Source organism: Tenrec ecaudatus, chromosome 13 (assembly GCF_050624435.1).
Source record: "Tenrec ecaudatus isolate mTenEca1 chromosome 13, mTenEca1.hap1, whole genome shotgun sequence".
NCBI lineage: Eukaryota > Metazoa > Chordata > Mammalia > Afrosoricida > Tenrecidae > Tenrec > Tenrec ecaudatus.
Genome location: NC_134542.1, coordinates 7,106,513 through 7,132,472, shown reverse-complemented (window position 1 = coordinate 7,132,472; position 25,960 = coordinate 7,106,513). Strand labels below are relative to the sequence as shown.

Genomic DNA, 25,960 nt, shown 5'->3' with positions numbered 1-25,960 from the left:
GAGCGGTGTCTCTTCTCTCTGTGAGTTGACCCTAGGCAGATCCTGCCGAGGAGCTGGGTGATGGCATCGTGGTCACACAGTGGGCTGCTAACTGCAAGGTCAGCTCTCTTCCTCAGGAGACAGAACGAGGTTTTCTACTCCTGGAAACAGTTTCTGTCGTGGAAACTTACAGGGGAGTTCCACACTGCCCTATATAAAAACCAAACAAGCAAACTCGCTGCTGTCGAGCTGATTCAACCCACAGTGGCTACAGGACGGGGGAGAACTGCCCCACGGGCTCTGACACAGTTACCCTTATGGAAGGAGAAAGCCTTGTCTTGCTCCCATGGAGGTGGCTGGCGCTTTCAAACTGCTGACCTTGCAGGTAGTAGCCAACACATAACCACTAGCCCCCGGGGCTCCCACCCTGTCCTATCAGGTGGCTATAAGTCGGCATTGACACCGTGGTACCGGGTTTAGCTTGAGGGGAAAGCATGGGCTCAGCAAGGCTCGGGAAAGCCCTGGTGGCACAGTGGTTAAGCGCTTGTCTGTTAACCAAAAGGTTAGTGGTTCAAACCAACTCTCCGCTCCTTGGGAGAAAGACGTGGCCATCTTGTCTTGTAAGACAACCCCTTGGAAGCCCTTTGTCTCGTGGGCCATCACAGTCAGAATTGACTGGGTAGCAGTGGGCGTCTGGTTTGTCCTGTGTTTTTTCCACAACCTCTGAGTGGAGCAAGTGCAGATACATGTTCGGGGACCAGAGAGAGGCTTCCGTGAGTGCGTGCAAAGAGTAGGTGGAGATGGGGCTGCGGACGACAGGTGGACGGAGTGAATAGCAGCCCGTGGCTGACGAGGCCATCACACTTCGTTTGGAAACACCGCCAGCCATGGGGGGCTGGGGGTGGGGTGGGGAAGGACTTGCTGCCGGGAAAGGACTTGCTGCCGGGACTTCGGGTAGGACCTGGCGATCAACTCACTCTGAGGTCCTGAGAGGATTTGTTTGTCCTTCATGCTGAACGAGCCAGGCCTTCTTTTGCAAGTCTGCTTCAAGATGCCCGCTTAAAGAAGGAGCCTCTAGGAAAAGGAGACATCTTGTGAAAAACGGTCCATCGGGTCTACCCAGGATAAAGTGTCTGTAATCTTTTGGTGTACGATGAAGGAAGGAACCCCTGTACACCCCACAGCAAACGGAAAACAGTGGCGGGTCGTCCGCTCAGTTGTAGAAGCCCTGGTGATGGAGTGGTGACTCGTGGGACTACTAACCACCCACCAGGCACGCTGCAGGGAGAGCTCAGTCTCAGACCCCTAGGGGTGGTTGCGTTCCACCTGGTGGGATCGCTGGGCGGCGCAGTCCAGGAGGCGGGGTTTGGCTGACGGTCCCCCTTGTGCACTCACAGGCAACTTTGAGGTGGGTGTCCACATCGCCGACGTGAGCCACTTCATCCCAGAGGGCTCCGAGCTGGACCGCGTGGCAGCTGAGAGAGCCACCAGCGTCTACCTGGTGCAGAAGGTAACTGTCCATCTCCTTCTTGACCTGACAGCCACGTCTCCACTTCATTCTTCCTCCATCTTTCCATTTTGAAAAGATGATTCTGTTTGGGGCCACAGACTGGTCGAAATTAGGAGAGGGGTGGCTTTAGAGGGGATGGGGGCCCAAGTGGGGTCCTTGCCACTCCTGACCAGGGTGCTGCTGGATAAATTGAGCGTGTCCATGTGTGAAGCGGCTCAAGGATTTCATCTGTGACAACTCTGCTCGCCTCTGGGCGGGCAGTGTCAGTGCGTTTGCAGACCCCTTGGGAGGGACCGTTTGTAGCCCAGTGCAGATCAGACAGTCAACGGTTAGGGAGCTCAGGGACCGAAAGGAAAGGTCAGTGGTCTGACCCCACCAGCGCCCCATAGGAAGAAGAGGAGGCCATCTGCCTTTCCCCTGGAGCAGTCCTGCTCTTCCCCGCACGGTCACTGGGCTTGTCAGCGGTGGGTAGGTGTTAGTCCCAGTCAGAGGGAGAGGCTCTTGTTCAGCTGTTGCCAACTTCCTATAACCAGGAATATTGTTGTCAAATAAGAAACGGGAGGCAGAGATTTGGGTCAAGTCCCTGTGCACGCTTCTACTCTGGTTCCCCTTTCTGGTTCCATGGTGGTGGCCGGGCTAGGGTTTGTCCGGGGGCGGCTTGGCAGGCATGAGGGGTGCCGCCTACAACCTTGGGCAGCAGCAGCTGTGTGCTCAGATTCCTGGGAGCCACTATGCTGATCTTTCCTCCTCCTCCCCCTCTCCCTCCTCTTCCTCCTCCTCCTTTGCTTCTGGAAGGATTGTGTCCAGGAACTGTGCTGCTGCCTTCACTTTACTATAAAGATCTTCTTAGTGGCTGGAGGAGCTGAGTCTCCCTTCCAGGTACACTGCCTGCTTGTCTCCCAGCCCCAACCCCGGGAGGAGGGACCTGCCAGTGGACTGGTTTCTTGTACCCTAGGTCTGTCTAACCAGGGGCCAGCAGGAAGTACAGTCTAAGCCAAGGCAAGTAATTGTCCCCAAGATTGGGACAGTCCCCAGGGACGTGGTCCTCTCAGGGACGTTCTTGATGGGGCTTGGCTCACAGTGATATTTGATGATGTGGAAATGTCAATGGAGACTGTTTATAACCCACGGGCTGGGGGAGGGCGGCAGGGAGAGAAAATAGCACTCTTCCAATAAGACAGGGGTCGCTGTCCACCTGAACTTGAGCCTGGTGCTTTGGTCTCTGCCTTCTTCTTTGGGACGGGAGTAGCATGGGGATTGTGGATTGCCCGGTTATCTTCGTAAAACCTGTGAGGGACGGGGGCAATGTCCAGGAAAAACCATACGGTGGACTGCTCACCCCAACAGCCCTGCCGCTGGCCTGGCCCCAGCCCCGGCCTGCCTGTTGTTTTAGGTGTGAAAGAACTCCGGTGCGAGTCTGCCCATAAATCTCGCTGGCGTTTTATGGGCGCTGCTTCATGATGGAGATCAGAGAGTATGACTGCAAGCACTCCGCGTGTGGCACCCACAGCATTGTGCCTTGTCCCCTTTGACACCACAGGTTGGCAGGGGCAGTGAGGGGCGGTGGGGTGGGCGGCAGAGAGTTGGTCTGACTCTGCCTTCCCAGAAACATTAACTCGAAAAACACAAAACAAAGCACTCTCCCGAGAAACATCAGCTGGCCATCAGCTTGCTCGAGTCCAGTGTGTGAATGGGGAGCTCCCAGAGCCGCTGTGACACGGACTAGGACACCTCAAGGTCCTGGGAATCAGAACGGCCCACCGCGCCCTCAAGGACAGTGGTGGCAGAAAGGTCTGGCCTGCCTCCCGCAGCCCTCTCACCAGGAGAGCCCCAGGGTGGCCAAGGGGTGGGCCTGTCCAGCTACTGTCACCCTGCAGCACTGGCAGATTCTCCTGCCCCTTCTCGCTGGGATGATTGATGCTTCGCCTCCGTGGCCCTTTCCGTTGGTCACAGGGCTGCCCTGGCTAACCCGCTGCTGAACTTGGCCAGCCCGCCCGCTGCGGCTTCAGCAGATGTTTCTGTTCTCTGAGGCTAATATAAGGTTTTATGGTCTTGTTGGTACCCCCACCCAGCTGCCTGGGGCAGCCGTGTATTTACCTAAATGATCCATTTCTCTCTGCTCTCTCAAGCTCTCGCCCAGAATACTTAGAAAGCCCGTGGCCGCGCTCCCCCACCCCCACTGTTGTCCCAGCTTGATCCCAGCACTGCACGGGAGCATGCCCCAGAAGATGGTGCCCCTTCCGGCGACCCCAGAGCTCATCGGTCTGCTTCCTGTCCGCATGCCTCTGCCAGCCGTGTGCCAGGGAGGGAAAGACGAGAGAGCTGGGCCCTGCGCTGGATGAGAGTGCCCAGGCGAGGAAGGGACCATCAGGAAAGAGGGTCTCTAAGGCCCAGGACGGCTGCACAGAGCAGCGGATCCTGGGGCAGTGTGCCGAGGTGTGCCTAGAGCAGAGTCGGCAAACTCTGTCCCTCACAACAATTCCAAAGCGATTCAAGAGCCATAAATATACATTTTACAAGCCAGTGAAGTCACCATTCTCTAAATAAGACCCTTTAAAGTTTTCCAGTTGCACTTCAGAGCCGCATGTCCATCCTGAAAGAGCCACAGCGGCTCACGGGGAGCATGAGTTGTGTAAAAAGCCCTGTGGGTGTACTGGGTGGCAAGTCCAGCAACTCAAACCCACCAGCCGCCTCCATGGGGGACATTGAGACTTTCTGTTCCCATAAAGATTCCAAGCCCAGAAACCTTAAGGGGCCTGCTCTTCTCTGCCCTGTAGGGTCATTATGAGTCGGAATAGATGCAACCGTGAGTTTTCTTAAGGTACCCAGGGAAGTAAGGGCTGAAGTTCCCCAAGTAGGCTCAGGAGCTTGGGCTTACTCTTGAGGGCAGGTAGAGAAGAGGTCCCCCTTGACTGAGTGAGGAGATCGCCTCCCACCTGTTAGTTGAAGGTTGGTGAGGTCAGAGGTGGGAACATTATTCCCACCACCAGAGCCCTTTTCTGGAGTCTTCATGGCCCCTTGAGACTTGCAGTAACCACCCCACAGCCCCCCAAGATCTTAGTTCACAGAATCCGAGGAGCACTAACAAATGGACCCAGGAGAAGTGGGCTCTTGGTTTCTTCAGCCTGCATGGGAAGGACTCCACTGTTGCCCTGGACCGAGGTCCTCTCCCAGTACCCCCTGCCCATGTCACAGGGCAAGACCGTCATGGTGGCCAGTGCCGCCTCTCAGGGGTGGGGTCCTGGAGGTCTTGGAAACTCTGGCCACTTCTCACAGTAAGTGCAGAAGGTGCAGGCTTCAGCAGACACACTGGGCCCCACTGCAGGTACTCAGACCCTCCCTCATGCGCAGGGCAATTGAATTCTTAAATCCGCCTGCACTGTCCTCATGGGCTCTTGGGGGAAGCGGAGGCTGCAGGCTAGTGGTGAGTGGAGTGTAGAAAGTCAGAACCTGCTAACAAGGAACTCTTCCCCAGAAGAACTTTGAGTGCAGGATGCAACTGTCTCCTGACAGAGGATATGTTTGCACACCTGAACAGCGGAAGATAGAGAGGAAAAGACTGCTCTGAGAGAGTTCTAGAACCATCTCTCCGGGGCCTGCTGGGATAGGGCAGGAGGGGACACGGGGCAGCCACGAGATAATGCCCAGGTTGGTTTGTGGGAGGGGACTGAGGCATATGGAAAGTTAGGGGGACAGTGAGGAGACCTGGCCGCAGAGAGCATCTGGGAGCATAGGGCCGGCTCGAGTCACCATCTGAGTCTCCTCCGTGGAAGAGTCAGGGTTTTCGGCTGTGCGTGAGGGAGGGGGAGTTGTGTGGGAGACTTGAGGAGAGCCGTGTGGTTCCAGGATAGCTTCTGATGGGCTTGAAGGAAGAAGGAACGAGCAGCGATCCCTGAGCTAACCGCCATGCCTGGCTCAAGGACCCAGCTCCCTGCACTGCACAGATCGCAAGGTTGCTGGTGGGCTTGTGGCGTTTGACCAGGAGGGGAGAGCGAGGCACTCGAGCTTCACAGCAGGAGCCACGTGACCCATCCTGTGGACTAACGCCAGTGAGGGCGTTGGATAGGGAGATCCGGGCTGGTCTTGCATCAAGTCCTTGAGTCCCTATCAAGGCAGGGAAAGACCTCCCAGCAGCCGTGTAGAACCGGAGAATCAGAATTACCAATGACTGCGCTCGTCCAACACTCAGTCTGCCGCTTCAGACTGGAGGCTTCCACCGTTAGTGAGCCTTCTCGGGAGGAAGGCTTAACCACAGTTCAGACGCAGCAAACGTCCCCCACATGTAGAACGTCTCCAAGCAGACAGGGCAATCGTGGCATGGGGACCCCTCAAGAAGCGGGTTGAAGGAAATGGAAAGTGACCCTGGTGAGGAGAAGGCCGGAGAGCTGTGCCAAGGACAGCATACCTGCTGGTCTCCAGGGCAGCCGGGTGGCCCTAAGAGGGTCTCTCGGGAGACCTTACCCCACCCCCTGCAGGCTAGGCTTAGCCTTATGGCTTCCTTTCCTTCCCCAAACGTAGAGATCATTGCAAAGGGACACGATGTGAGTCCGTTGAGGATGTCCAAGCTGCCTTTGTGACATGTATCAATCAAAGACTGCAGAATTCTTTGGGGAAGGGCCAGAGAAGTGGGTTAGATATGTTGAGAAACAGTATCTTCCCATTGTGATGGTTTCATTCTCAAAGGGGGCTGGGAATATTTTTTGCTTAATAAAGGCTTCTTTTTGACTTGTCCTGTCGGGATTTGAGATCAGAACAGAAACAGACGGACCGAGCAAGAGGGCAAGCCAGGACTGGCCTGGGGACAAGGGGCCCGGGGGGATCACCATGATAGCTGGGGTTGCTCAGCTCGGAGGAGCCCCTTCTTGTCCCTCTTCGGCTTTGTGCCCTGAGCTCTGAGGGTCTCACGTAGCACATGTGCATCCGTGAGCCTCAGGGCCGTGTCCAGCCAGGTCGCCCGCTGAAATAACAGCTCCTGTATTTGAGGAAGCAGCTTATCAGCGTGGCTGCCCCGGGCCCTGCTAGGTCGCAGGGCTGTCAGGGAACACATTCCCACCGACCCCAAGAGAAATCACCCAGACCGTGCCAAGCCACACATGCCCCTGTGACGTGGACATGCCTGCCTTTTTATTGGACAGGCAGAGGAATGGCCATCTGTTGACTCACACGCAGACAGAAAGCCGTTTTATCTGAGTTCCATTGGAATGCTGCCCCAAGAGCTGATGGCCGTTTATGGAAAACTGTGTCCCTGAAATTTTCAATCTGCTGAGACTCTTTGAAGTGTGAATGTTCAGCATCTTCCTGGGCATGCAGGACCTTCAGCATCTGGCCACTGTCGTACATGCGCGTGCATGAAAGCATCTTGCTTTAGCAAGTGGTTTTTGACTGAGTGGACTGCTAAGCTTTTGGAGAGACAGAATAGCCAAGATGATCTATTTTATTCTTCAAATACAAGGGGATGTGGAAAAGTTCATGGGAATATTCCACTCCCTTTTCCTTCCATTTTTCCATGAACTTTTCAAAGTTGCCTGTGAATCATTTATGTAGAGGTTGAAACCAGAGTCCACCCTGATTGGTCATGAAATGTAAAATGTGACACAGGAGATTCATAAACATAGGAGGAAACTGGTGGTGGTTTCCTTGATGCAGGTCATTTGTCTGCCAACTCCAAGTGCCCGCCACGTGCCGGGTACTAGGTAACGAGGCAGGAATGAGGCTTGAGGCTCTCATGGTCTAGTGTGGGGAGCACCAGGAGGGAGAGGGGAAAAGAGGGCCGAGTCAGCGATGGACTCTGCAGTGTGCAGACCTGCGCAGGGCATCTGTGGAAGCACTGCTCCCACTGTGCGTGGGGGGATCGGGATCCGCCGTTGGAGGTGGCTGTGAGCTGAATCTCAAAGGCCATGCAGAAGCATGCCCGATGCAGAACGTGCAGAAACAGGGAAGCGTGTGTGCAGGTAGGGGGAGGAGCATAGAGAGGGTGGTGTAGAGGGAGCCCCATACGCCTACTGAGCAGCCCTAGGCTGATTTTACCAACCAGAAAACCAGACAGAGAGTCTGGCAGACTTGACCAAATTGTACAGGAAGTGATAGACCTCGGATTGGACCCTAAATCTGTCTGACCACAAAGCCCATGCTTGCTTCCTAAGCCATGCTGCCCCCATTTAATTGGCCAATGGTTTGGGGGCTTTTTTTTTTTTTATTTTAAGCATGAAGGCCCTATTACAAGTAAACTTCTGCCCTAAATCCAAGTGTGTAAAAAACAGATCTGTTTTATTTCATTAACATAATAACACTTGCTTATATGAAATCAATCCATGGGAACATGACTTTTAGTTTTTCTCAAACGAACTCTATTTTGTGATCATTTTAGGTTTGCAGAAAAGTGGCAAGGACAGTGCAGAAAGGGCCGTCACCCCATGCCCAGGGTCACCGCCGTGAACCTTGTTCATGGCCATGAGCCATTTGTCACAGCTAAGAAATGAAGGCCGGTGCACTGTATTAACTGAACGCCAGGCTGCATGCGGGACGGCACCTGCTTTCCCACGAACGTGCTCAGGGGAGCACGCTGCATGGTAGTGGCGTTGACTTCCTCTCTGCAGACACTGAAGCAGAAAGTCAGGCATGCTGTCTTGCTCTCCGATGCTCAGCTTCATGATTCGGAAGGAGATACTACCATGATACTTGCTGTGAAGCTATCGAGCCCAGAGCCGATTCCACTAGACAAGCGTGCTGGATGAGTAGTCTGCTGCCACTGGACGGTGGACAGTTATCCAAGAATGCACACCCAGCAAATGTGACGTTGACCAAAAGCTGGAATTATATGAAATCTATATATTCGGTCCACCGTGAGTCAGTAAAGTGTTAAAACTGTCTCCATTCTGTACAGAATGTTTGTTTGTCCCAAAGGACATGAAGCTAGTCTGTTTTATAAAGCCCTCAGCATACTCATAGGGTGTTAGCTACCATGTGTACTTGTTTATGAGCCAAGTTTTTCAGCACATTTTAAATTTTATTTTTTAAATCATTTTATTGGGGGCTCGTACAACTCATCACAATCCATACACACATCCATTGTGTCAAGCACGTTTGTACACTTGTTGCCATCATCATTCTCAAAACATTTGCTTTCTACTTGAGCCCTTGGTATCAGATCATTTGTCTCACTTCCCGGCCCCCTTCCCTCACGAACTCTTTTTTTTTTAATATTTTTTACGAACTCTGGATAAATTATAAATTATTATTATTTTGTCATGTCTTACACTGTCCAACGTCTCCCTTCACCCACTTTTCTGTTGTCCATCCCTTAGGGAAGGGGTTATATGTAGATCCTTATGATTGGTTCCTCCTCCTCCTTCCCCTCCTCTCATTACTGGTTCTAAGGAGTTTATCTGTCCTGGATTCCCTTTGTTTCCAGCTCTTATCTGTACCACTGTACATTTTCTGGTCTAGCCAGATTGTAAGGTAGAATCGGGATCATGATAGTCGGTGGGAGGGGGGGAGCCTTAAAGAACTAGAGGAAAGTAGTATGTTTCATCGGTGCTATACTGCACCCTGACTGGCTCGTCTCCTCCCCACAACCCTTCTGTTGCCTACACATGGGCTTTGGGTCTCCACTCCACACTCCCCCTCATTCACAATGATATGATTTTTTTGTTCTTTGATGTCTGCTACCTGATCCCATTGACACCTCGTGATCACACAGGCTGGTGTGCTTCTTCCATGTGAGCTCTGTTGCCTCTCAGCTAGATGGCCGCTTGTTTGTCTTCCAGCCTGTAAGACCCTAGACACTATATTTTTTTATAGCTGGGTACATCAGCTTTCTTTACCACATTTGCATATGCACCTGCTTTGTCTTCAGTGATTGTATCAAGAAGGTGAGCATCATGGAATGCCAGTTTAATAAAACAAAGTGTTCTTGCATTGAGGGAGTACTTGAGTAGAGGCCCAATGTCCATCTGCTACCTTAATACTAAACCTATAAATATATGCACATAGAATAATATAGATGTATATTCTCATATATTTATTTCCCCATTGTCATATATAAACATATTTGCATATGTACATATCTGTATTTAGGCCTCTCTAAATGCCCTTTGCCTCCTAGTTCTTTCCTCTATTTCCTTTTACTTTCTTCTTGTCCAGCTATCATGCTCAGTCTTCATTTGGGTTTCAGTAATTCCTCTCGGTTACATTGTCCTTGATCAAGCCCTACCAGGCCTCCTATGTACCCTCCTCACCACCAATTTTGGATCGGTTGTTGTTCCCTTGTCCCTGGGTTTGTTAAGACCCACTTCTTTTCTCCTGCCTCCCCCTCTCCCATGTCCCCCCAGAACCATTGGTCCCATTGTTTTCTCCAGATTGTTTATCCCATCTATCTTATATAGATAGACCTGCAGAGATAATAATATTCACAAAAAACAAGACAGAGCAAAACAAAGCAACAAAATAACAACAGCAAACCAATGACAAAAAAAGAAAAGCCTGTAAATAGTTCAAGGTCTGTTTTTTGACCTTTAGGAGTGTTTTCCAGTAGAGTCTGATGGGGTGCGATGCCCTTGCCCCAAAGTCTGTTTTTGGTACTCCCTCAAGACTTTGTTGCTCTGCTCCCCTTGCTGGTGTGTTGCACGCCCTTAGTGTTTTACCTCGGGGTGGTGGGGTCAGATCGGGTGCAATTCCCGCACTCTCCCCGGTGTTGTCCCCCATAGGGCTATGGGTCAGTGAGGGCTGTCATGTCTCATAGTGGGGCTGGCCATATGGTCCTCTATGCATTGGCTGCTCTGAGCAGGGATATCTTTACATTTTGTATGCAGTTTTTATGGTAAAACTAGGTGCCTCGGCTGATATTCCAGTCAACTTATACTCAAGTATGGTGTTTAAATCAATTCTTCTTGACTCGGTTGTTGCTATTGAAAATATATATCTAAACAGTGAACACACGCCAATTTGGTAGTTTCTGCATGTAAATTCAATGATGCTCTGGGGTTGCATGACCATTCTCACCCTCCTTTTCTGAATTGGCCTTCCCTGGTTCACAGAAACTCCGAGGCCCTAAACTTCATGTCTTTCCTTGTAGGTGATTTTAAGATGTCTTGGGTGATGTTTTTTGTTTGTTTATTTGTTGTCTTTTAAATCATTTTATTGGAGGCTCATACTTGGGGGATATTTTTGGCATAAAGTCTAAAGGCAATTTCAGGGTGAAAATTCTGAGATCCAACATCCATGGCTCCAGAGTGCATGAAGTCCATGAATATTCTACATCTTCCTACATCTGTCCTACATCTTCCCCCTTTTGATCAAGAGCTTTCTGGGAATTCTTTGGTCAACATGTGAAGTACTGATAGCTGGCCACCATCCAGTTCTGGTTTCCTCACAAAGGAAGGAATGAGCTGCACGCTCTGTGTCCTCCTCTGGTTCCTGACTTTCCTTCCTCCCCTCTTGCTCCAGGTGAGCAACAGGGGATAGACCAGCTGTGCCTCGGGGGGGGCACTGTAGAGCTTTTCAGACCCCAGACACTACACAGTGAACATTGTGAGAGGTAGACTCGAAACACTGAATACATTGAGAGACCAGTGAGCTGGGATGGATGGTCCCAGGTAACCATGTCCCTAAACTTCCTCACCAGGAAACCATCTCCTTGAGGTATTTGGTTGTGTGTAAGTAGCCTCATGCATGCTGTCCTTCTCCAGGGATTGCCCTCTCCTGACCACATGTCCAAAGTATGCAAGGAGAAGTCTCCCCATCCTTGCCTCTGAGGGGCACTCTGCTGTTCTTATTCTAAGACAGGCTGTGTGTTCTTTTGGCGGCCCATGGTACTTAGCGTATTCTTTGCCAGCACCGCAATTCAAATGTATCGATTCTTCTTCGGTCTTCCTTATTCCGTGTCCAACTTTCACCTGAATATGAGGTAATTGAAAACACCATGGTTTGGGTCAGGTGAACCCTGAGTCATCAAGTAACATCTTTGCTTTCCAACACTTTAGAAGACGTCTTGTGTAGCAGAGTCCCCCAATGCAGTGCGTTGTTGATTTGTGAGTGCTACTTCCATGCGAATCGATTGGGATTCTAAGCAAGAAGGACATCCTGCTTGGTAAAGTAGAGGGACTGTGAGAAGGAGGGAGGTCCTCGACAAGCTGGGTGGACACTGTGGCAGCGACAGTGGGCTCCATCATAAGAACAGTTGTGAAGGTGGCGAGGACGGGGGTGTTCTGTTCCGTTGTGCACAGGGTGGCCCTGAGTCAGCCGACTGGAAGGCACCAAACAGCAAGAAGCCCCAGCAGCTACTCTGTGGTGGTGGTGGTAGTGGTTGTCAATGTATCTTATCATACAAGTTTTGCTGATTCAGTTTGTTACAGGTGTACAGCTTATCAACAGCCATGACAATAATTGGCAATACAGTACCACCCTTACTGCGTTTTTTCCCCATCACTGTTGCCCTTTGTTCCCCCCCCACCCCCACCCCCACCCCCCGCATGCACACCACATCCCTGGTGACCACTGGTAAACGTTGCTCTGTGGACACTTGCCTCAAGTGAGGTCACCCTCGCCCTTTTGCATGGGCTGTGTTTTATTCAGCATAGCGCCTTCATGCGCCGTGTCCAGCCTTCATTTCCCCTGTTGACTACACAGTGCCCAGTGCGTGTCCATCTGTAGTTAAGTCGCTTCCACCCCTGGCTGTGTGAATGGTGCTACAATGAGCTTGGTGTACCGGTCCCCTTCTGAGTCTCTGACTCAAGGCTGTGAGAAACCTACCTAGAAGTGTGACTACTGGGTCATCATTTTGTGGGCTCTGTTTTCCATCCCCATACCATTTTGCATTGCTCCCCCCCCCCATCCTCACCAACATTTGGTACTTTCTGGTTGAGGCTCTCTGGTGTTTGGTGGCTGTTTGACTGTCTTCTTTGGTGCCATGCCTACTCAAGTCTTTGCCCATCTGATGGCCAGATGGTTTGGCCTTTTGTGGTTACGCTCTTAGAGTTTTCTGTACACTGGCTATTAAAGAGCATCAGATGGATGAGGAGGTTCCAAACAGTTCATGGAAAACTAAATGAAAAGATAAGGGGATTTTTCCACACACTTTTTGAAGTTCTCTCTGAAGATATTCTCACAGTGGGCCTTTTTTAAAAAAATCATTATATTGGGGGCTCTTATAACAATCCACACATCCATTGTGCCAAGCACATTTGTCTATATGTTGCCACCATCCTTTTCAAAACATTTTCTTTCTACTTCAGCCCTTGGTATCAGCTCCTCAATTTTTTCCTCCCTCCAACCCTCATGGACCCATGATAAATTGTAAATTACTATTACTTCCATGGCCTTTTCACTTTTTGGTAGAATCTTGAAGTGAACAAGAGTTTTAAATTGTGATGATGCGCCACTTACTGATTGTGCTCTGGCAGTCCGATTTGTTAGCCCATTGCTGAAGGCTCGACCCACAATGTCGCCCCTACTTGTTCTTCTAAGGATTTTGTTTGCCCGGTTCAGGTCCTTGGTCCAGTTCTAACTTGGTATTATGTACAGTATGGGCCATGAATCCCATTTCATTTTTACAAATGTGGGAGTTGTATTTTCCTGGCCCCGATTATGAAAGGGAGACTCTGTTGACCATATCGAATGAACTTAACACCCTTATCGAAAAGCAGATGTGTGGGTTTAGTTCGTTTCTGTCATGTGAGTCTCTGTTGTTATGCAGTTTTGATGTGACTGTAGGATTGTGAGCCCTCCGACTTTGCTCTTTGATTTCGATATTGTTTCAGCCATTCTGGGCTCTTGTCATTCCAAATCAAATTGAGGACTGGATTTTCTATCTCTATAAGGAGGCGGTTGGAATTTTGATAAGGGTACTGAATTTATAGTTTACTTTGGGTAGTACTAACATCTTGACAATATCAAGTCTTTCAAGCCATGAACATGGAACATGGTTCTGTTTACTTAAATAATCTTTAACCCCTTCCAGTGATGTTTTACAGGTTTTATTATGTGAGTCCTGCATGCCCAACCCCGTTTAGATTTAGTCCTAGGTCCTTTGTCTCTGAGATGTTGATGTGAATGGAATTGTTTCTCTAATTTCCCTTTCAGGTTTCTCACTGCTGGTTTTTGTTTGTTCCTCTGCACCTTTGTTAAATTCCTCCATTAGCTCCAGAAGTTTTCCTGAGATGAGGTCACATTTCAGTGCAATACTAAATGAGCAAACAAGTCTTATCTGCAGTAACAGAAAGATCACTTGCAAAGTAGTTGGGTAAAGCTGTTAACCACCAGTTTTAAAGTAGTCATTGGGTTTTGCATCATTGTTGTTGCTGCTGCTGCTAGGTTCCACCCACAGTGACCCAGTGGACAGTGGACAGAACTCCACCCGCCCTGCGCCACCCTCTTAAGTGCCCTTCCGTTTGAACCTAGTGTTGCAGCCACTGGGTCCATCCCTCGCAGTGTGGGCCTTCTTCCTCTTTTTCACTGTTCCTCAGCTTTACCCAAGCATGATGTCTGTCTCCAGGGCCTAGTCTCTCCTGGCAACCTGTCTGCAGTACGTAGGTATAAAAAATAATAATGGCATTCTTCAGAGCAATGCAGGCCATGCCATACAATTAAACATTTTTGTCACTGCTGTGAGCCATGAGTTCAAGAATGTACTTTTCCAGACCAAAGCAGGGACTCGTTTAGACATTTCACACAGAATAAGAAACCACTAGGGCTGGTTACGTTTCTGCTATTAAACGAGTGACTGAATTTTCCTTGAGTGCAGCATAGACTCCTACTTCCCGGGTACTTGTCAGGCAGTTAACGCTGGGTCACATGTCAGCCATGCCCTAGTACCGCCTGGCAGGGCTCACAGCAGAAGTGTTGAATAAAAGATGTGAAGGCGGGCATTTTCTGTTTGCGGGAGGGACAGGTGGTAACCCAGTAAATGGGCAAAGGAACCTGCGTAAAGGTAGAAGGAGGAGAGTTTGAAGTGCCTTCACGAGATGCAAGGAGAGAGACGCATTTTCCCTCTCGAATTTCAGAGAAAGCAGGTCACGTAATATCCTAGACTGGCTGTAAGACATCATTTGGAAATAAGTTAAAGACTTGTTTTAATTAAGGTAAGTATGCCGTTGACTAAAGCATTGGAGGCCATAGAGATTACTAAAGGGAAACGGAGTCCAAGTTCACCCCTGGGGTTCTAGCTCATGGATGAAGTTCAACTGGAATGGCTATACCCAAAAGCACACAGTTGCTCTGGAGCCTGGGGCTTCAGTTGTAGTAGATCATAAAGCAGACTTCCTTCTCATTGCTGGCATGTGTGTCATACTCCTCTGGCAAGCTCGCCTCACTCTTCCAGCTCACCTTTCCATTTGACTGCGGAGGGCCGTGGGCAGTAGAAGCTCGTGTGTGCAGTCTTTGTGCGGTCTTTGAGGAAAAGGACGCCCTTCACCCTCACACGCCTGCGGGGCTGCTTTGAAAGCTCTGGCCAGCGGAGCGCGCTGCTCACGGACTGTGCTCTCTTCGCAGGTGGTACCCATGCTTCCCAGGCTGCTGTGTGAAGATCTGTGCAGCCTCAACCCCATGACAGACAAGCTGACCTTCTCTGTGATCTGGACACTGACTCCGGAAGGCAAGGTAACACCTTCCCACCATTCTGTTCCACAAGGAAGTATAGCTTGGAATCCCGTGAGGAGCCCCTGGTGGCACTGTGGGTTAGGCATCGGGCTGCTACCGGTAAAGTAGGCCGTTCAAACCCACCAGCCACTCGGTGGAAGAAATGTGAGACTGTCTGCTCCCATAAAGGTACACAGCAGGCTCGAAAACACAGAGGAGGCCAGTTCTACTCTGTCCTCAGGAGCTGCTGGGAGTTGGAAATTGGCTTGATGGCAGGGACAGGGTGCTCTTGATGGTAGAAGGAGGGAGTTAAGGGCCAGCCAACAGAGAGAAGAGTGTGCCTTAGAAGGCAAGACTTAGCTAAGCAATTAGAAGCCAGGTGCTTCTTGTATGTTGTTGTGTGAAGGGAAAATGATCGAGAGTAACATGAGGGAGACCCTGTGGAGGAAGCTGGGCCTAAGTCAGTGTAACCGTGGGTTGGCGAAGACAGAAGGAGGACCGTTTGGGGAAAGGGTGGCAACCTTAGGTGGATGAGATAGAATAAAACTATGGAGAGTCTCAAATACCAGTCACAGACGATTTACAAGTGTTCGGGTTCCTCTGAATTGTCATGAGAAAAGAGACATTTTAGAGAAATAAATGCTACCTTTTTGTGCAGTAGAGCCATAGAGTTTGAAGATGAATTTGCCAGGTTATGTCTTAATCAAAGTTCAGGGTGACTGAAACCATGGACCAAGAACAGAGGGGAGAAGCCTGTCAGTGAACATGTGTCAGCTTCCTAGATGCAAGGAACAAATAGGGTAAACGGCCCCAAGAACATTGAGCCATCTACCCCCAAACAGAAACAACTTTGTGCATGAAAAGTAGGCTTATGGTGAAGTCCAGTGTGGTGGCTCCTCCACGGAACGTTAGGCAATTACTGAGACTGCTTACAGAGACCACGTGAGAACATGGGGAGTGTTTATACTGTACTATTAAATACAAGTTTCAGAAGATATTTAATTATAAAGAGGTTCCACATAAAGGTGGAGGATTGAATACCCACATTCACTTTCATTCCCTCCCAAAACCTCACTAAAACAACAGCAAAGAGATTTTTTTAAAGGCATAAACCCACAAGGACAAAGAGAATGGGAGAGGAGACAACAGCAACAAAATTTTGGAAACGGGGAAGCAGATGGATGAGTGGTAACTGACTGAGCAGCCCTGAGAAAGCTAGATCCTGCGCCAGTGGTGAAGAAAGCCAAGAAACAGCTCAATTCACACAGCAGAACCCTAAGAGAAATCCACAAGTTGACAGCACCAGGCAACTCTGAAAGGTTAGGGAGGGGCAGATGAAGATGAAGCTAACAAACATATTGAATAAAAGCGTCTTTAACAAGATTGCTTTTGTCCTAACTCAGCAGAAGACCAGAAATTTCCTCTCTGGACACCAAACAAAGCAGTTGGTCAAGCAAACTTGGGTGGAAGTTTACAAACTAATTGTGAAGATTCCCAGCTTGCTTTTCTCAATCAGCCTCAGGATTCTGGAGGCCAGGCCTGTCCTCTTGAGACAGAGGATGGGAAATTTTCTCAGAGGAGTCTGGGTAGTGAAGAAGAAAGACTGAAATAACCTCAAGAATTTCCCAATCCGCAGCTCAGATGTAATTCCCTGCCATGATGCTACGGAGAGAGAAAGTCAGCATTTAGACACGGAGAGAGATGTTTCAGTGGAGTACCAGGAAGAGAGAGTGGGAAAGAGTCTGTGTGTCATGGGAATGGATGCTTTCAAAAAGAAACACTGGAAACATGGCGACAATGTGGACCAGCAACAAACTACCGACACAGTAGAGGAGCCTCTGGTTCTCATCAGGCTCAGCCTGGATGAGCGCGGTTATATGAAAATGCACAGTGACTGAGAGCTTCGAGGAAGATGACCCTGGGAGATGTGGAAGAAACTGTAACTACTATAGATACTGGTGAAGATACGTATGAAGAGATATATAAATCAACGAAACGGAGTATTCCAATGCTCTTTGTGCGGGGTGACGGTTATGTGCTAGTTGCCCCTCTGCTCAGGGTTGGCTGAAACCCAGAATCTGTTCAGAGGGCAGAGAGGAGCCTCTTGAATGGAGGCTGTATTCTGAAGAGAAGCCTACGTAAACTTTGATACTCAGGTGTAACCAACGATTCATCCTTTCCTGAAATAAGTTGGTTTGCCACTGTAAACTAAATGACATTTTAATTTTTATCCCACCCATCCAATAAATGTAATCACAAAAATGCAGAGTTTTTTTAGCAAATAATTTTGGATTTTTTTCCCTTAAAATAAATGTTTCTTTTCCTATTTTAGTTTTTTGAAATCTGGTTTCTTGTGACTTTGTTAAGCATGTTCACTCAGTGCAAGTAGTTTTGTGAGGCTCCTGGTTGAGTCCAGACATCTGTGCTGTTGTCAGTGTGCTTTCTGTGCTCAGGACTCCTGGGAGGGCATTCCTGAAACCAGCCACTCCAGGCCAGTGAGGCCAGTGCTGGTGGTGTAACACATAAAAGACAGCAGTCTAGAGCAGAAGACCTGAAGCAGATCTGAGCAGACAGACATGTGGATAAGAGCTGGTGGCAATATGTCACTGTTGACACTAACATTTGTAGTAGGGAATCAAGAGAAATTTGTGTTCCTGCAAAAAAAAAAAGAAAGAAACATTGAGAGAACAAAAGAGAACTCTCAGAAATTAAAACGATGGTCAAAAGAATGAAGAAAATTCAAAATTCCGATTAGAAGATAAAATTGAAGAATTGTCCCCATAAGAGATAAGGAAATGCGAGGACCAGCCTATTATGGGCAGCCATTGGGGAGCAATGAAAGCAAAGGAAAAGACATGATTAACAAAATAATTCAAGAAAATACCCAAGTACTAGAGGATATGACTTTCCCAAAAAGTCTACTGCCGAGCCCAGGCATAGACGTACCAGCATAAAATTTCAGAACACTAACGACAAAGGGAGCTGATCCCATCACCTCCTTAAAAGGAGGGAAGTGGTCGTGTACAACAGACCAGAGGTCAACATAAACTCAGACTTTCTATAGCATACCTAGAAGCCAGATGACCACGAAGCAACGCTTTCTGATTTCTTACAGACACTGATTTCGTGCTACAATTCCATACCCAGCTAAGCTATCCATAAGAGATGAGGGTGGAAAAAGACATCTCTGACATACATGCAAGGTCTAAAAAAAGTTACCTCTAGATACCTTTCCTCGGGAAGCTACCAAAGCGAGGGAGAGAGTAAATCAAGAAAGAGGGAGAGCATCCAGAAAACAAACGAGCTGGCACCGAAGAGATGTGGAGCATGCCATCTGGATTGGGCAATGACCCTCTCCAAAGGCAGGCCGTGAATGCTCCCACCTCCTCAGGCCTGTTGCAACTTCCCAGCGCTGCCTAGGCGTGTACAGAAGCAGCGACAAACAACTTGTCACACCTATTGTATTTGGTCTCTACCCTTCTTAAATAACTGATAACCAGTTCTTAAGAACAAAGAGGCAAACATTATCTGATTTTTTTTTTTCCTTCAAGGAATTGTAGAGAGAGTTTGCCAGCACGTTTGTTCTGGGCTAGTGAGAGCAGGCATGGGGGAACAAATGAATGGAGACAAAATGCCAACAGTGGTTGTAGTTGGGTAGTGAGACTGTGAGTAATTTTTTTGTATTTTCTAACATCTTTTAAAATACTTATTACTTTTATATTTTTACACATGCTTATTTTTGTAAGTGTTCAACTAAGATGCTGCCCACAGAAGAAAACTATCTGAGTCAACAGAAAAGAATTTTGAGTCTGAATAATCCCTGCCAGGGTCAGACCCGAGCAATAAAGAGGGGCCTGGTCTAATGAGCTCCTAAAATATAAGGGTCACCAAAGCAGCATCAGAAAGGAGCCAACTCTGAAAACTCAGCTGGCCTTTAGGGTTTCTATTGGAGCAGGTCTAGTGACCAAGCCTCCTGGCATGAGGGGCCTGGAGAACAGGTGTGAGGTAGGCACAGGGTCCAGGAAAGGATGTCAGGCTTCCAATACAAACCAAGCCAAGTGGGAAGTCCAAGGATTTGGATGAGAGACAGAGTCAGGCCAGATCCTTTAACTATACTCCTCTTTCTGTGACGGTCCAAGCACCAGGTCTCTACTCAGATTCAGAGACCGGCTGGGAGGTAGACCTGGTGAGTTTGTCCTGGGATGTGGTGACATCTTACCTATAGTCAGGATTCATGAAGAGAGAGGTCAACATGCAGACCTGTAAGAGATGAGTCTTGCTCAAGACATGAAAGCCTGGCTTACGTGTGGTGAGGCAGGGCATTTGGGGACAAAAGGTGAGGTGAGGTCAGGTCAGGGAAGCAGCCAGAAAAGCAGGAGGAAAGGGTAGTAAGAGTCTGAACTGATGATCCAGAAGGATCTGAAGTCTGTGTGGCCAAAAACTATGAGGCCTTCCTCTTACACCACACAGCCAGCCTCCCCACTCCCCCCGCCCAAGTAACATCTCAGCGCTGCCCTCCCAAGGCATCCAGAATCGGCCCCCTTGTCCTCACCGCCCTGGCCCAAGCCACCACTGTCTTTGACCTGGCCTGACACCATGACCCTCACTGTTCTTCTTGCTTCTACCCTGCTTGCTTCATCTTGGCTCTCCCCAGCAGTCAGAGGAGGAGCCGGCTAGGTCATGAGAGATATTATCCCTCTGCTTCTCCAACTCGCCTCATTCAGAAATGAAATGGAAAAGGCCTTTAGAATGGAAATCTCTTTCTGTTCTCCCCACCCCCAACTTCTCTGCTGGAAACACATCTGTCTTGTCGGCCCTGGACTCCCTCCTCATCTCCTGGAGCATCTTTCTCCTTACGTGGGAGAAGTTGGCTTTTCTGTGTCCCTGAGCTCTCTGCTTTTCTGTGTCTGCTGTGCTGTGACCTCCTCTCCCAGAGCCCCTAAAGGTTGCCTGACCTCATGAGCTTCTGGAGAGGCCCAATTCCTTGGGCCTTTGCCACCCGCCGTCGAGTTTCTGCCCATTCCTTGTCGCGCTGTGGGCATGTGTCCTGTCGTTCTCTGGCCGGCAGAGTCCGTTATGAGAACTGAGCATTAGAAAAGAAAGACTGCACATTGGAGTCCGGGTCGTCTGGCTCCTTTGCCCTGCTGCACCTCTCCTAGCTTGGCATCCCATCCGCCCCACAGGGGAGTCTGTGCAGAGTGAACAGCAAGCGGGGCGCTCTGGTGGAGCCGGCGAGGCTGGTGAGCAGGACTGTGTCACTTGTGGCTTCAGCTGGAGGGCCAGGTGTCGTCCTCAGACTCCGTGGTGGAAATCCTGCTCAGGCAACTCCCAGGGCACAGGGCGGGCAGGCAACAGCTCCAAAGCAGAGCCTTAGGATAATAGAAATTTCCCCAGAATCCTCTCTGGTGATTGTCAGCAGGTCAAGAGAGGAAGGTGCCAGGTGACTGCTCCAATGGCAGTGGTGGTGCCGGCCCCCTGGCCTCAGAAGAGAACGGAAGAGCACAGGCTACTCGGTGGAGGCCTCTCCTGGGCAAACAGCCCGTCAGGAAGCTTCTCTACACGTACCTTGGACAGATACACTGAGCCTGACTGCCCGAGCCCCTCCTCTGGCCCTCACCAGGGACGTCCCTGCAGAGACCTCGGAGGCTCGGGCCTCTACACAGCCTCGCCCTCTTGGAAGTCAGTTCTGCCTCCTGGTGCCCCCACATGTGTGGGGTGCAAACTGGGCTCCAAGGGGCTCCAGTGACACAGTTTCCAGGTCCTTCGGGGTGAACTCAAGCTTCCGCCTCCTGGCTGGCAGTGAAGCCCATTGGCCATTTCTACCACCCCACAGACTGCCCCCAACAGAAGAGGGAGCTGGCTCTAGGCTGCAGGCTCTTAGTGTAAATGCTGTTATAGTACTCCAGGGCCTTAGTCCTTCATCTTGCTGTGTTTTTTTAGGTAGAAGCCTGCACCTCCCTTGGTCTTGGTAGAAAAGTGTCCAGAAGCTTCTGAGCACCTTCAGAGCCCCCAGCCACACCCCTAGCCACCCATGCCTCTGCTGACTGTGTTTCCTAGAAGCACCATGTCTCTGGCCCTTCCTGTGAGCCAGCCTGGACCACAGAGATGCTGTCATCCGCCTTAGCTTTCCAGCAGCTCCTCTGCTTTCTGCCCAGTTCTTTCTCGGGCACTTTCTTCATGTCACACAGCTTGCTTTTCAGCGTGCCCGCCCCCACCCCGTGACAGTTGTGCCCCCATCCGTGGCTAGGAGTCCTAGCCGAGTGGCCGCTTTCAGGAATGCTTCAGGCCCTTTTCAGGACGCTTCCTCTCCTCAGTAAGTACGGTTTTTGAAGGCCAGAGGGCTGCAGACGTGACTTTGCATCTAATTACTGGTCGCAAATGAGCAGTTTTCTGAGTCAGAGACTCCCTAAGGAGGCGTGGATGGTTTCTAGAGCAGACATTCCAAAAGACGTTGACCAGAACTGGGCCTTCTCCTCCCCACTTTGTCTGGAAAATAGGGGAGGCTGCTCCGTGTGTGTGGCAGACTGCACCCTGCGCCAGGTCGTCATCTGCCTGTCTGTCGTCTGACCTCCAGCGGAAGCGTAGACTCAGGAACGGGTGTTGACCCATACCCAGTCTTTCAGCCACAGAACTGGGCCCGAGGCCACCTCTGCATGTACTCAAGTGTGACTTCTGATGACGGCCTCCTTCCTCACCTGTAAGAGGGCTTCATAGTGCCTCCCTCGAAGGTGTGCTTGAAGACGGGGTGGGGGCGTGGGGGGTGTCTGAATCAACTGGGACCCCTTCGCAGTAAAGCACCAGGACCATCGACTGAATCAGGCTTGGATCAGAAAGCAGGCCTCCTTCTCTAACCAGGAGTTCCTCCAGCAGTTTGGCCTCCCGGTGGTGCTCACCGGTGTCCTAGCTAGCCCACAGTCTCCAGGACTGTGCAGCAGACGTGCCTGAGTGTAGGCACAGAGAGGCCCAAGGCTGTGACGAAGCTGAGGAGGGAGGGAGGGAGGGAACGAGGCCTTCTCTTTGAAGGCTTTGTTTGTGGATCTCCTCGGGGCTCTGTCACTGTTTCCATGAAACACTCTCTGTCCTTTGTCTTCCGCCACTGGGCCCGCTTATGGACGGGCGTTGATGGAAACACAGCCTCCAGGCTGGACATTAGTGAGGTGTCCAGTCCAGAGAGGCCTGAGGCTGGCTGCTCTCAGAGCCCCTTCCATCTAGGGCTGCCTCTCCCTAGCTCTCCTGCCCTCAGTCTTGCTTACCCGTGGGTCAGGCAGCCGTCTGGCTGGTATCAGCACAGGAGAGTTCTGCTGCCCAGCCCTCTGCCAGGAAGGCCTCCATGGTTCCTCAGAGCCCAGCCCCCTCACATTTAACTTTTTTTTTAAAAAGGCGGGTGGGGCATTCAGGGTAGCAGAGTGACGAGAAACTATGCAGCCTCCCCAAACCCTCCAACTGGATGGTGCCCCCATCACCTGAGGGCAGAGGGGTTCCCGAGGGAAGACGTGCCCAGGCTGACGGAGGCAGAGGGTCCTGCAGGTCCGAGGTGGCCAGCAGTTTGGGGGCCCCATGCCCAACAAGTCTGGTAAGGGGCAAGCCAGCATGCGCTGGTACCGACCTCGGAGAATAAGGAGTGAGCGGCTCCTCCTTCTGAATTCCCGGGGCCAAGTGTCCAACCCCGCTAGGTGCAGAGAGGCCCCGTCCAGGGCTGGGCCCTGCTCTCAGAGGGAGGCAGCGACAAGTCTGTTTGGAGCCAGGACGCATGGACTTGCCGAGGGTGCATGGCACTCGGTGTGCAGTTTCGGGAGAGAACATGCAGAGCTCTCATTGGACGCGTAACAAGTGCCCCGTTCCAGGATCCGGGTCTTCCTGGCCCGTGTGTGGAGATAGTACCATCCCTCAAGGGAAAGAGGGTACTTCCCTGGGAACCAGGCCTCCCTCCCTCTGGACCCTGCAGAGAGCTGCTAACCCACCTGCCAAGAAGGTGGGCAAGTGGAGGGAGACAAACGCTCCCCCGGAGCTCCACAGACCGACTGTCAGGCAGGATGTGGCCACACTGGAGGAGGGTCGGGGGCGGCCTGGGTGCACAACGTGACGGAGAAAAGTGACCGCTGCAGGGGAAGCATGTGGCCGCAGGAATGACTCGGTCTTGGCTGGACAGGCTCCTTTTGGAGGTGCTTTCAGGGAACGGGATGGCAGAGAAGGGTCTGCGCCCTGGCCCGGCGCATGGGGTACTCCTCTGGAGACCTGCATGTCCTGGGACGCCTGCAAAGTTCCGTCTCTGTCCTCACCAGTTTCATTTGCATTCAACTCTTACACACGTGACTGTGGAGAGCGCCACACTCGAGAGCTTGAGCCATATTGGGATCCCTTGGGTTTGGGGAAGGGCCGTCAGTTCAAACCCACCCACCATTTGATGGGAGAAAGCTGAGGCCGTTGGCTCCCATAAAGGTCTACTGTCTGAGAAATCCTGGGGAACCATTCCTGTCCTGTTGGGTCGATAGGAGTCTAAATGTTTTGTTTGTTTGTTTGTTTTTCCTTAATAGTGGTGCTTCTTGGAATAATCTGGAAGCTGCTGTCTCAGGATTTTTTTTTTTTTTAAAGAAAAATCCAGTCTGCCATTATTATAGACTCTCGACTCGGACTCAGGCTGTGCACACTGGATGCGATGGGAGTCATTGAAACTGCCTCAGGCTGTCCCTGCTGTTGCCATTTGAAGAGCATCGGCCCTTTGCAGGGAGGCAAGCAGAGGGCCCTCCAGGGTAGGAGCCGTGCCACTTGGAGGCCTGGCAGGGAGCACTGAGGACCCTCCAGAGGGCCCCTTTGAGGCATCTTGGTGAAAAGGAAGCAAGGCTGTGTCCCCAAGCCCATGACAAGGCCATGCTACCTGCATCTCCCTCTGCACTGAGCACCTCGGCTGTTCCTGCCCGGGACTCAGTTTCCACAGAGCTTTCCCACCTGCCCCAGGTCCTCGGCTGGCTGCCCAGGCCTGCACTCAGCTTCCCTCTTCCCCTCAATGGCAGGGTGGGAGTGGCATCACCCACTGCCTGCCCTCCCTTCCCGCTGTCCTTCCCTCTCTCTGCATGTACCACCTCCTCCTAGTCCTTGGTGTGCGGACATCTTCTCTTTGCCTTCTGCACTGCACTGGCTTTCCCTTCACCTTGCAGACACACCCCATCCTCCCTGCTGCAACGTCAGCTGCCCCCTGCCTCGCCGGCGTTGGTACATCGTGGGGTATGGAGACAGCAGCACTGTTTGAACTGCGAGTGGGGCCCCCACAGCTGATGGAAGCTTTGGTTGCGTAGAGAGGCCCAGTGTGAGCACCTCCAAGCTGTTCTTAGAACATGGACTGGGAAACGCATCCCTCCGTATTCCCAAACTTTCCTCCGCTGCCCCCTCCCCGCAAGCCCCATGTTTTCACATAGAAGCAGCCTTCCTGCAGCTCATCAGTCACACCTGCCGAGAGCCAAGGGTGCTGTCTTTCCTATCCTCTCTGACATCCACTAGTAGTTGACCTGCACTCCTGGTCAAGAGTGAGTTCAGACTGGCCAGGCTGCCTGGGTTCACTGCCTGGCTGTGTGTCACTGTCTTGCTCTGTCTTTGGGGAGTTGCTTGACCTCTCTCTGCACCCAGGTTTCCTCCAGAGAAGCCAGTATGAAAATCCCCACCTGAAGGGGTTGTTGTAGAGCGAAGCTTGGAGGCCGGGACAGTGGTCATTGTGGCTTGTGGGCAGTGCCGGCTCTGACCTCGCGTCTTTCAAATGCTTCTTGCTCCTTGTTAAGCAATGACAGTGAAGGGCAGGGCTTTGCTCTTGCTCAGCCTGTCCTCCCTAAACTGCTGTGGCCAGTGGTGCCGCTCGCACCGTCAGCCCAGCGCGCTCCCAGGCACCAGCTCCGCCGCTCTGCTCATGTCCCATCTGGCCCTCTTCCCAGCACCTCCTGTGCAGGATGTCCCCACACCTTTCAGTGTCTGTTTTCTTAAGTCATTGATACACCCAAAAAGACAGTGTTTTACATCCCACTTTGGCGAGTCAAGACCGGGGTCTTAAAAGCTTACAGGTGGCCATCTAAGAGAACAACTGTTGGCCTCTTCTAATAAGGAAGAACAAGATGTGAAGAAACACTAAGACTCGAGGGACCAGTTCATCCAGAGGAGGAGCAGACCACTTGGAATACTGCCACCACTAACCTGAGACCAGAATGAGAGGGTGCCCGGGACGCACAGCCTACTCCGCTGGTCAGGAGCATGGTCACAGGTCCTGGACAGAGTAGGAGCAAAATAAGGAAGGAAACTCAAGATTATTTTTTAAAAAACCAACCCAGACTTACTGGTCTGACAGAGACGGCTGGATCTTCTGAGACTCCGTCCCTTAGACAACTTTAAACCTAGACCTGAACACTCCCTCACCCCCCCCCCCCCCGCCCCTGTCACCTTTCAGCCAAAGAGTAGGCCCATCAAGTGAACAGCAGTAGCCGGGAAGAGCGTTCTCCCCAAAGGAAACACAAGTGGGAGCACTTGCTCCAAACCCGACCTCAGAGGGGGAAGGGGAAGAAAGAAGGGCAGTGACAACCCGGGGAGGGGCTTTGTACTGGGGGGGTGGCAGAGTGTCAAAACAACAGGCCTATAAAATGGATCGGCTTGGGGGCCAAATCACACTACAGTATTTGCACGGGCACAGGAGGTAACATGCTTATCATGGAAATGGCTGGTTGGGGCTCCTGGAGCCCACTGGGGTAGATCAGTACCCCCCCCCCAGGTGTCATTTGACAGTGTCTTCGAGATACTCTTTGGTTGTCTGTCTGTAAGGAAGGGGGCGCTGGCATCTCCTGGATACTCGTCAACACCCAGCAGTGCACAGTCAGCCTAAGATGCCATAGAACTGAGGCTTGAGAAGCCCTTGGGGAGGGCTTG

General features: G+C 51.1%; 1 protein-coding gene across 2 annotated transcripts in view; it reads left to right on the top strand.

Annotated features, from left to right (window-relative positions):
- DIS3L2 (DIS3 like 3'-5' exoribonuclease 2) overlaps positions 1-25,960 on the top strand; it is a 294,286-nt gene that overhangs the window by 210,363 nt on the left and 57,963 nt on the right. For both annotated transcript variants that reach the window (XR_012779398.1, XM_075530268.1), the window contains exons 11-12: positions 1,377-1,489; positions 14,975-15,082. Coding sequence is in view for 1 of the 2 variants with exons in the window: in XM_075530268.1 (XP_075386383.1) it covers positions 1,377-1,489; positions 14,975-15,082 (221 nt within the window). In the remaining variant the exon portion in view is untranslated. The remainder of the gene's footprint in view (positions 1-1,376; positions 1,490-14,974; positions 15,083-25,960) is intronic.